The following is a 12,353-nucleotide window of genomic DNA, read 5'->3' on the forward strand; positions in this document are numbered from 1 at the left end:
GGATTGGCCAGGTGGCATCATTGATGGACTCGGGGGTGGCAGCGGTGGTGAGGTTGGCCCAGGATCGAGCATTGTTTCGTTCTGCTGTGCATGGTGTCGCTATGAGTCGGTTCCGACTCAATGGCACCTGACAACAACAACAACAACAACAATATCACCCTGGAGTCCTGGTGTGGCGCTGTGGGCTAATTCATCAGAATACAAAGTCATTTGAACTGCAAGGTCAGTGGTTCAAACTCATTAGCTGCTCCTTGGAAACCCTACAGTGGGTCACTATGAGTCAGAATCAACTCGAGGGCACTTAACAACAACAACACCAACAACTACTGTAAAATAGACATACATGTATGATAGAAATGAATGTTGTAAACTATGATTACAGAGAGCTTGTAAGCTTGCCTTCAACCTATACTTGATTGGAGTTTTCTAAAAGGGGAGTTAGAATTTTCCAGGAAATAATGGGCTTCTTGGTTTAAGTCTTTGTAGAGTGTGGAGGTCTTAGGTGGAATCCTGAACCCCATCCAGAACCTTCAGAGTTGGGATATTTGCGATCGAAAAGACATGCAAAGACAATGCAAGAACAGGAGATTCATTACAGAAAGAAAGTTAAAGGGCACCAGAACGTTATGCTCATTGGTGACCGCCTAGGTCTACACATGAGTGGAATTGGGGGAAATGCAATAATGAAGACATACGCTAAGTTTGGACATGTTCTATTAGTACCCATCAACTCTGAGATAAGAGGAAAGGGAAGGCTGGCTTGATCTGAAGTTTAGGGAACTATGTGAACTCCTTAGCCCATGGGGGATAAGACTGAGAGCAAAGGAACCAGCTGATTTCAAATGCAGAGAGGTGTGTGTGAACTCCCAAACTTGTAGCTGTTCCCATTTGACCTAGCTTGGTTGGTTAGGGCCGAGCTGACCAGAACCTAACCAGATGAAGATAAAGATACTGTGAGCAAGTGTAAACTGCTATAATTTGCTGGACTGGACTCTTGCTTATGGATGCAGTTGCTCAAAATTCCAACCAGAATGGACGGTTTTTCAGATCAAGGGAACATGGTTGTCTCCTCAGTGTACTGAGTTGATAGAGACAGACAATTTAGACATTGGCTACCAATAATGTCTAAATTTCTTTATCAACTCAGTACACTGAGGAGATGTAGAGTCCTGGTGTGGCACTGTGGTCTAATGTGACAGACTGCAAAGTCATTTGAACTGCAAGGTCAGTGGTTCAAACTCACCAGCTGCTCCTTGGAAACCCTATACAGGGTCGCTATGGGCCGGAATCAACTCAATGGCTCTTAACAACAACAACAACAACAACAACGGCATGATGTGGCACCATGGGTTAATGCACCAGACTGCAAAGCTGTTTGAACTGCAAGGTCGGCAGTTCAAGCTCACCAGCTACTCCTCAGAAACCCTATACAGGTCGCTATGGGTCAGAAGCAACTCAAGGGCAATTAACAACAACAAAGACATGAAGTAGCTGGCTTACAAGTTTTTATGAGTGTCCAAATTCAGCCCATGTTTTCAGAATGAAAGAGATACTGACTAGTTATTTTCCTCTTTTCCAGATGGGTCTGGTGAAAGGGGGTGGGGGGCTGATGCGGATAGTATTTTATGACTTCAATTGTGAGTAATGTTAGTAGGATTAACTGTGATTGTCAAAGCTGTAATTATAGAAGATGTGTAACTGAAGAAAGGGGAGTAGTCAATCTTTCACTTCAGGAACAGATGATCCCAAGACCATTATTAATGAAGAGCATGAATGGAGTGTTGTACCCCTGCATGGAAAGGTGGCGACAGCAGAGGCAGTGGCATGGAAAGACAGAGCAGCTATGGACTCTGGGCCCATGGACTGAGTAGGGCTATGTGTCTACGGGCAAAAGGCTAGCTTGCAGAATGTGCCCTTTGGACATTTAAATTAATATATTTTTTGTTTTGTTTTGCATCAAATACAGATATTTGCTTTGTCCATTTGTGAACTATAAGATGTAAATGGAGCCAGTGTGTTTTCGGTATATCATGTCATGTGCAAGTATGACCTTACAATTTTCTTTATTTAGAGATTATGCATATAATTTAGAGGTTTCTACAGTTGCTAACGGTAGACTGTAATAATTAGAGTACTGTGTCAACTTGACTAGGTCAGAATTCCTAGAGATTTAGCAGTTGAGATGTACTTACTCCCAAGGCAATGAAACCTAATACAGGCATAGTTAACTATGATTAGTAGCCATGAGCCTCCAATCAATTGAAAGGATGTTATCTTGGGGGTGTGGCCTGCTCACACTATAATGAACACAAAGAAAGGACTCTCCCTCTCTTTTCTGCTAGGGACATGGGACTCTACAGTTATAAGCTATTTCCTTGATAATAAAATTCTCTCTCTCTCTCTCTCTTTCACACACACACACACACACACACACACACACACACACACACTCTCTCTCTCTCTCTCATTGCTGCTTTACCCGTAATACTAAATAAATAGAAACAACTGAAGTACCCAACAACGGATGAATGGACAAGCAAACTGTGGTTCATACATACAATGTATTACCTCTCAACCATAAAGAACAATGATGACTAACTGGGACTGTCACAACTGTAAAGGTAGACATTTTGTAATAAAAATGGGGGAGTAGTTAATCTTACAGTTCAGAAACAGAGGACCCTAGAACTCGGGACCCTATCCAGAGAAGCAGCAACACCACAGATGGAGACAAGAGATGAGAACATGGAGAGAAAGAGCAGCTGAGGACTCTAGACTCACGGAAAAAGAAAGGCTGTGTGCTGGTGGCCAGGCAGCAGGCTTGTAGAACATGTCCTTTGGTTACTTAAACAATTAATTATATACTCCTGCATGTTTTTGTGTGCATTCCACCACCCCCGCAAAAAGAAAACAGAGGGAATGGAAGCAAATAATGTTGAGTGATGATACATGGAGGAGATTGCAATCATTGCAATGAAACGATGAGTATAAAACTGATGCTCTCAAAAAAAAAAAAGGAACAATGATGAGTCAGGGAAACATAACATGGATGGCCCTGGAGGCCATAATGCTAAGTGAAATAAGTCAAGAGCAAATATTGCATGATTTCCCTTTAACAGGAACACTGAGGACAAGAATAGCCCAACGTTCATCAGTGGCTTGCAGGGACTGGAGGGGGAAGGGGGAATATATGCTTCAGATCTTAGAGGCATATATTGTGATGGGTATTAAAACTGGATGTAGTAAGCACAGCATAACCAAAGTAAAAAGTATTTTAGCACTTATGGGTGGTTATAGGTATATGAGTGTATAAGTAGGTACGTGTGTGCACATAAGTAAGAACAGAACTATCTATAAACCAGTCCAAACCAAACCCCTTGCTATCAAATTGATTCTGACTTTCAACGACTCTAGAGGACAGAGTAGAATGGACTCAAAGCCAATCCAGCAATTCTTACCCTGAGGTTTAAGAACAGATTTCAAGGGATCTTAGAATCTTCTTAAGTGGTATATAAATGGTAAGTATGCTTTTCTGAGAGATCTGCAGTGTTTTATACTTCCAAAGGTATGAGTAAGAGGTATTAGTGCCGCACATTTTCCATCCGGCCTGTGTGCAACAGGAACTTCTGCTTGATAGTCCTCAAAATTCTTCAACATTTCTCTCATTTCTCTTGGTTCTTCTCTTTCCTAAGGCAAACACTCAGTGACCTGGCCTCCAATGGTGTGCTTCCCTAGTGTGTGAATGCTTATCCAGGAATGAATTCCTGATTTTCTAGACTCTTCTCAAACAGAACACTGAGAGGAGGGTACGATCTTCCCACTATTGGCTAACCAGCACAAAAGAGAGCTCAAACATCATCTTTTAGCCCAGTTCATATAACTCTCTTAATGTACATAGAGTCAGTTGGTCCTTGGCAGCCATACCACAGTTAATTTTGAGTGATCACAGATAACCTGCAGTTCTTCTATGTCCCCATAGAGAATTTATTTTATGCCTTTCCCCCCTTTTCCTCCTACATGTGAAGAGTACTTCTGCAACTAAGTACAGAAGCCCACATTTGTTAACTGTGAAATATCTAAATAGTATTTACCTCTCATGGAATGGGATAGGAGAAAGGAAATGCTTTTTAAAATGATGAAAAGGGAGACAGTAATCTTCTAGTTCTTAGACTGAATAATATACGTTGTGTGTGTCTTTGTTCGCTATTACAATTTATAACTTTAAGATTACTATCCACATACTTTTAGTTTACATCACAGGTTACAAGTACGCTATTACAATTCATAACTTTAAGATATTATCCACATACTTTTAGTTTACATCACCAGTTACAAGTACATTAAGAAATTTTTAAGACATCAGCTCACAATGTCAAGAAGTCAGAAATTTTTAGATCCCAAATCTGTTATTTTGCTTAATTATTTAAATCCATAAGGATAAGTTACCACAAGGTACAAACAAACAAGATATCATGTACACCTGTTACTGTAAAAGCAAAATGCTTTATCCACTCCTAATTAGCTCTGGTAACGTAGTGGTTACGAATCAGGCTGCAAACCTCAAGGTCAGCAGTTCGAAACTACCAGCTGTTCTGCGGGAGAAAGATCAGGAGTTCTGCTCCCATAAAGATTTAAAGCCTCGGAAACCCTGTACATGGTCACTACGAGTCAGAACTGACTCCATGGCACACAGTCACCAGCCAAATAGACGCAATGTACAATGTCTACTAGTAACAACCAACTGCCCTGTAGCCTGTGTAGAGATATAATATATTTAATCAGGTGGGAAACAGTCTAACCCAGGAAACCCAGAGAACATGAGTTTATCAGTAAGTCTATAGCAGGGGCGGCCACCTATATTATAAATAAAGTTTACTGGAACATAGCCAGTCATTCATTTACATACTGTCTATAGTTACTTTCTTATTACAACAGTAATGTTGAATACAGGTAGACCCCAGGTTTCAAAAGTACCACTTATGTACAACCCACAGTTATGAACCAATCCCTGTAGAGCCTAATATATTAAAAATCAGAGGTACATACAGTGGTTCATAAAAACAAGCAGCATGAACTACTTTGCGACGCACATCAAGCTGTTATTACATTAAAGCTATCTGACTATATTTGGAAGTGTTTCCTTAATACTTTTTATGCATAAAAAGGCATACTGTATACTATATACTAAGACAATGCTGCTCAGAAACCCTATACCAAGGTTGCTATGAGTTGGAAATGACTCAATGGCACTAAACAACAACAACAACAAAGACAAAGGTTTCACTAACTAGCATTAGCTACACATACAAATATGACTTAAAGTCAGATTTAGGAATGGAACTAGTCCATAATCCAGAAACAGCCTGGCATTCCAACAGAAACAATATTATCTACAAATCCTAAAATATTTATATGGCCATTTTTGGAAAACGTTTGCTCATCAAGCTAAACAGTCTAGATGAATAAGTAAAGAACATTTGCCTTGAACACTGCACTTTTGTAAAGAATTCTCTATGGGAGACTAACTAAAGCATACACGAGTAGTTTATGTGAATCTAAGTTACTGCTGGTAAAATAGCATGGGAAGAGGTAGCAAGAATAGTGACACAACGTAATCAGTGTCATTGACCTGTCCATGCAGACACTGTTGAATGTGTGCATGATTTGCTGTGCACACTTTCATCAGAAAGCTAAAAAAGAATTTGCCTACCCTTGGTCTAGGGCACCACTTGGGAGAGAATACATTGCCTTGTTTACTAGGTAGATAAATTCTTTTAGGGATTTGGACCCATCAAGCTATCACAACCACTAGTCTCACTTAACTAGCCCCTTTTACTCTAATTTCTAGCTCACAGAGAGATACTAGATTTTCCGTGTGCATGTTAACAGAAAGACAACTTGGTGATCTGCCAGTCTGACCACGTCTACCAATTAACTAACCCATTACTGGCTTTCTGGTTTCCTATTTCAGTCTCTGGTGAGGTGGGTTAGCAAGGGTCAGTCCTCAAATATACTGAAAAATAATTATTAAGTTTCTAGATCAGTAAAGCTAAAGATCAGCTTCTGAAATATGGTGATCCCTCTAGGGCATGGGTGGGGAACCTTTTTTATGCCAAGGGCCATTTGGATATTTATAACATCACCCTGATATAAATTTATGTTGCTATGAAAAAAGCGCCTACATTTATTGAATTTCAAGTCCCACCTGTGAGTGCATTGGCAGAGCCAGACCACATAATTTCACAGACATAAATGGCCCGGACAGGACATAACCCACCCCTTCTCTAGAGCACTGCCCACCCTCTGAGGGCCTCCCTTAAGACCTCCCTCTGTGACATCCCTAATGATAATACGCCCACAACTCAAGGAGGAGGACACATGTAACATCCAGCACTGAACATTCCAAGAACTGTAGCTGCTTCAGAGCACCTCTCTACATGAGGCTAATGTGACACAAATGTTTAAAAAGCTATCAAGAGAACACAGCAAAATCAATTATTTTGGAAAAATCTCCCAAATAAATCTTTTGCTATCTGTCAGTATCTATATTTTAGTGTGGAGAGTTACTTTGCAGTTTTCATTCACAACTCATCTGAATCAAGATCTCATTTCTTACCTGACTTGGGCTGATCTTTTCTTCAGCAGCTGTGGACTGTTGACTTGGGTCTTCCTTTGCTCCCTCCCAGGGGTCTCTTACAATTTCTTCCTGGTCCCCTCCATCTCTGCAGACCTTTAGCTCCATGCTCTTGGTTTTCTCTTCCCTATCCAAGATCCCAGAAGCCACAGAGCCTCCTGCTGTGGAGTTCACCAGCCCACACCGCCCAGGCTCACCCCCATCATCCAAGGGCTCAGAGCTGTCTTCACAACACCTCTCCACAGGAGTCCTCCGCTGTTCCAAGGGCAATGTCCTACTCTGACTTACAAGAGCCCTTGAGGCTCTGGGTTTTACATCTGGAGTCCCACTTGGCTCAGAGTCAGCATGAAGCTCTTTGGAGACACTCACTGGGAGTTCAGAGTATAATTCCTGTACCACGGCAGACATGGAGGAATCAAGTGGAACAGGCTGAGTCTCTACTCCGGATGACAGCATTAGGGCAGACGCAGATTATGGAGTCAAACGGTTCACCCTGACACAAATCAAAGGAAGGGATAAAAGTTTAAAACTTTGACAGGGCAGAAGAAAGTGCTTGAAACTCTAAATGGCTTGAAACTCTAAATGGCTAACAACAGGAAAAAATACACCTCAAATGTCTGCATTATCTGGTATCAAAAAATTCTCCTTACTAGACTAAATCTGTAGAAAAAGCAAATCCCTTAAACTTTTCATAGATATCTGTCTGATTGCAATTCAAATCATGCCTTATACACAATGCTCAATTTAAATCTAAAGGATCAGATAATGTTGATGCAAAGAAGCTATGCCTAATATCCAAGGATAGACCTGACATAAAACAACAACAATTTTCTATTTGTTTTCAGGGCTTGCATTTACCCATTTTCTTCATGATTATGTCCTCAATGGCTGAATGTAGGCACTGTAAGGCATGCACCTGCCATAGAGTAGGCATGTAGTAAATATGTGTTGTGTGAATATACACTAAGGACTCTGAAGAATCTGACACACCAATTTTTCCTCAGGAAGTAGGAAGGGGCTTCAAAAAGTTCATGGGGAAAATGGAATTGAAAGAGAACAGAATTTATACAGCAATCTTTTGAAAGCCCCTCGTATCTTCTCTTTCAAGAACATGGAGAAAACATGATGCCATTCGTTTACTGCTTCACAAACTCAAGATGTAGCTAACCAGTCTAGCACAAGGCACTGGGACACCAATTCTTGTGCAACATTCCTTTTATCCAAAACTTGGGATTTTCCTAGTGTTAGCATGCATTCTTCTCATTTGATGCATGGTGAGCTTGAACTGCTGACTTAGCGGTTCAAACCGATATTGCAGTCCAACATTTTAACCCACAGGAGAGATGAAAGCATGTTCACACGAGCACTTGGGTACAAATGTTGACAACAGCATTATTCACCAACAGTCAGAGTGGAAACCACAAAAATGTCCACCAGTTGATGAATGGACAAATTAAAACATGGTATGGCGTTTGAGATCACCAGCCGCTCTTCGGAAACCCTATACTGGGTCACTATGAGTTGGAACTGACTCGACGGCACTCAACAACAACAAAAATAGATCTACATAATGAAATATGACGGCATACAAAAGGAATGAAATACTGATTCATGCTACAACCTAGATGGTCTTTGAAAACATTATGCTAAGTAAAAGAGGCAAGACACAAATGGTCACATATTGTATGATTCCATTTATATAAAATGCCCAGAAGAGGCAAGAATCCCTGGTGGTGCAATGATTAAGCACTCAGCTGCTAAATGAAAGGTTGAAGGTTCAAACCCACTCAGCAGCTTTGTGAGCGAAAAGACCCGGCAGTCTACTCCCATGAAGACTACATACAACCTAGAAAAACCCATGGGTCAGTTCTACTCTGCCAATACTAGATCACTGTGAGTCAAAATCAACTTAACTACAATTGGCATAACACAGACAATGTTCTACATTCTACTTGGTGAGCAGCAACTGGGATCTAGGAAACTCATGAGAGATCATCAAAGGTGCAGATACTGGTATCTTCCTGTCTAAAGGAAAGGAGTGAAGAAAATTGAAAATACATGGAAGTAATGAGCGCAACAGACTACGGGACCACACGAATATCAGTTTCCACAACTCTGAGGTGAGAACTAGATGGTGCTTGGATATCACTATCACCTGCTCTGAAAGGGATCACAAGAGAAGATCTGGACAGAGTTGGGAAAAGTTTTTGGGACAAAACTCTAAAGCATAAAAAAGACCAGATTTACTGATTGGTCACAGACTGGTAAAACTCCAAGACTATGGCCCTTAGTCACATTGTTGTTGTTAAGTGCTTTCGAGTCGGTTCCGATGCACAATAACCCTGTATAGGATTTCCAAGGAGCAGCTGGTGAATCTGAACCACCGACCTTGCAGTTCAAACCGACTTTGTGGTCCAGTGCATTATCCCATAGTGCCACCACAGGACTCTGTCAAGCACACTTCAAGTCTGAAAATGAACTCACCCTCATGGCTCTATTTTCCCCTTATAGAAAAGGAACAATTAAGGAGATACATACACCTTAGAATAATCAAGCAATAGAGATCAAAATGGTAGCTTTTATCCAAGGACAAAGTTCAGAAGGCCTGGGAGAGTAGGAGGAAACGGAAATGGGAAACACAGGAAAGTGAGTTAAGACAGATTGTGGGGAATGCAATCAATGACAGGAAAAAGGTGTATGAATTGTTGAATAGAAAACTGAACTGATCGATATACCTTCACCAATTCACAATAAAAAGTTTAAAAACAAAAGTCCAACCAAACCAATGGCTTCCAGAAAAACAACAACAACAAAAACCACAACAGCAATTCAATGACACCTAATAACCTAGAAATGAAAAGCAGATCAGGTGTGGCGCATGGAACAGCACTAGACTGCAAACCACAAAGTCAGCAGTTCAAACCCACCAGCTGCTCCTCAGAAACCAGATACAGTATCACTATGAGTCATAAAGGACTCAATGGCACTTAACAACAACAAAAGGGCTGGAATCCTAGTGTGGCTCTGTAAGATGAGCACTGAAATGAGAACCACAAGGCCAGTGGTTCAAACCCCCCAGCTGCTCCTAGGAAACCCTGTACAGGTTCACTATGAATTGGAGTCGACTTGATGGCACTTAACAATAAAAGGGCTGGAAATGGGAGTGGCTGCAACAGGCAGTGGTTGTTAACAGGTACGGGGGTAATAAAAACGTTCTAAAATGGATTGTTAACTGTACAATTCTATGGCTATAGTAAAAGCCACTGAATGGCACTATTTAAACTGATAAATTATAGGATAAATGATACACAGAGAATTCAACCAATTTAAAATGTACAATTGATACATTCTTCAAGCTATGCATCCATTCACACCCTCCTTTTCAGAACTGTTCTTCCCTGGTTAACATGAACTCACTCCCCACCCCACCGTGCCCCATCCTCCCCCCAAGCTCCCCAACTGCTATTGTCAATTCTGGTGTGGCGCTGTAGTTAATACACTGGACCGCAAGGTCAGTTTGAACCTCAGAAACCCTATACAAGGTCGCTATGGGTTGGAACTGACTCGACAGCACTTAACAACTACAACATCCCATATAGATAGTTGTTCAAAAGAACGTCGTTGATTGGACATAGGCTACCCAAAATGGAACGGGCGGGGGGCTACAAAGGCAAGAAGTGACTGGCTTACAAGCTTTCAAGGGGGAACCTAGAGCCATAGGGCCAGGAGGAAGGCAGAATCTCTAGTGAGTAGTGTCCAATCTGTCTAGGCTAGGCAGGGCTGATGAAATGAAATGCAGATGGGTCTCTTGTGATACAATAGTGAATAATTGTTATCAGGACCAATTGTGAGGGTTGGAAATGTAAAGGTAGACGTTTTAAAGCAAGGAAGGGAGTGATTAACTTTCCAGTCTAGAAGCGGAGGTCCCTAGGACCATTAAAGGAGAAGAGCGGAGTATGGGACCCTACCCAGAGAAGCAGTGATGCCTAAGATGGAGGCAGAGATGATGACATGGAGAGATGGAGCAGCTGGGGACTTTAGATCCAGAGAGGGAGAGGGGCTGTGTGCTGAAGACCGGGGGGGGGTAATGGGGGGCAGGCTTGCAGGGTATACCCTTTGGTTGGTTGATGATGCATTGAGGGGATTGTAACCATGGCAAGGAAACGATATATGAAAGAACGAATGTAAAACTAATGTTCTCCCATGTAAACTATCACATAACTCACAATAAAACATTTAAAAAAAAAAAAAAAAAAAGAATGCCGTTGAGTTGGTTCCAACCCATAGTGACCTGTACAGGGTTTCCTAGGAGCAGCTGGTGGGCTTGAACCACTGACTGTGCAATTCAAACTAACTTTGCAGTCCAGCACATTAACCCCACAGCTCTACACCAAGACTCCTTAAAAATGTTAGGGGCCATTTTTGGTTTAAAGTTTAAAGACTGTCTCAGGGCAACAATTTCATTCATTCAGCCTCAATGGCTCCACAAAGTCTAGATTGTGAATTATCTCTTTCCCTGATGTTTCTGTAAAAAATCTTTCTCTAATCTGTATATTACACTCAGAGACAGCACCCATAAAACTTAACATGTCTAAAATAGAACGCATTTAACCCAATGAATAACTACTAACTTTTACTACATTAAAAAACAAAAAACAAGCTGTGAGAAACAAGGATGCGTATGCTGCCCTAGGTAAACGTGTTCACTGTTGAACTTTTTGCCTCATTTGGTATCGGCACCATTACCCTAGAGTTCAGACATGAAGCTCTGATATAAGCTCCAGTAGTACCTGCAGCACACAGACTCAAGTCCTGTAGCATCTGTAATAACTTCCACTTCTTTCCAAGCCCACTGCCTTCGTTCAAGACTTCGTTCCAGATGCTGTTCAACACAGGCTCATACACAAACACAAGTTTGCTGAACACCTTTCTAATAAGGAAGCATCAACAATGATATTCCTCAGGGAAAAGAATGCATCTATGTCTGCATCTATGTCGAAAATAGGCCTTGACCAAATGGAATTTTAAAGCTTCTGTCATTGAAAGTTAACTTTCCATTTACAAAAGTCAAACACCACAAGGCTATCTCTTAACACTCTTGTTTTGGAGTGAGAAAATCTCTAAGAGTTTTCAATCTGTAAAATAAACAGGCACATTGGCTGGGAAAGTAAAATAAGCCCTTCCTTTTTCTTGTAGTTCAATCCCGGGTCCTCGAGTTTCTGAACTGTATCTGCAGATGAGTTACACAGAACAGCTGACTGTCACAGTTGGGACCCCTCTGAGATTAAGTGGTATTAAGATGTAACAAATCAAAATGACCCTCATCTCACTAGCTCACACCACAACAAACTCTTCTGTCCCCATTTTAGTCATTTATCAAATATAGGTAATGACACAAGATTGCAGTAATAACAAAACCTTAAGAAGACATTAAAGTTCTTTGAAACAAAATTTTGGATGCAATCAAACAACTTAGAAAATGATGGTTTAGAAACAGATCTCTTTACTAGGAAGCTGTCTTGTTTTATTAAGTGCTATCAAGTCAGCTTGAGGACTAAGGTGTGCCTGACCCAACCCATGGTATTTTCAATAACCTCATATGCATGTGAAAGCTGGACAGTGAATAAGGAAGACCGTAGAAGAATTGATGCATTTGAGTTATGGTGCTGGAGGAGAATACTGAAACTGCCATGGGCTTCCGAAAGAACCAACAGATCTG

General features: G+C 41.1%; 1 protein-coding gene across 1 annotated transcript in view; it reads right to left on the reverse strand.

Annotated features, from left to right (window-relative positions):
• Positions 1-7,090, reverse strand: part of PRR14L (proline rich 14-like) — a 97,752-nt gene extending 90,662 nt beyond the window's left edge. The window contains exon 1 of the mRNA XM_006869281.1: positions 6,617-7,090. Within this exon, the coding sequence (XP_006869343.1) occupies positions 6,617-7,090 (474 nt within the window). The remainder of the gene's footprint in view (positions 1-6,616) is intronic.
• Between the last annotated feature and the right edge of the window lie 5,263 nt (positions 7,091-12,353).

This window comes from Chrysochloris asiatica, unplaced genomic scaffold (assembly GCF_000296735.1).
Source record: "Chrysochloris asiatica unplaced genomic scaffold, ChrAsi1.0 scaffold00128, whole genome shotgun sequence".
In the NCBI taxonomy this organism is placed as follows: Eukaryota; Metazoa; Chordata; class Mammalia; order Afrosoricida; family Chrysochloridae; genus Chrysochloris; species Chrysochloris asiatica.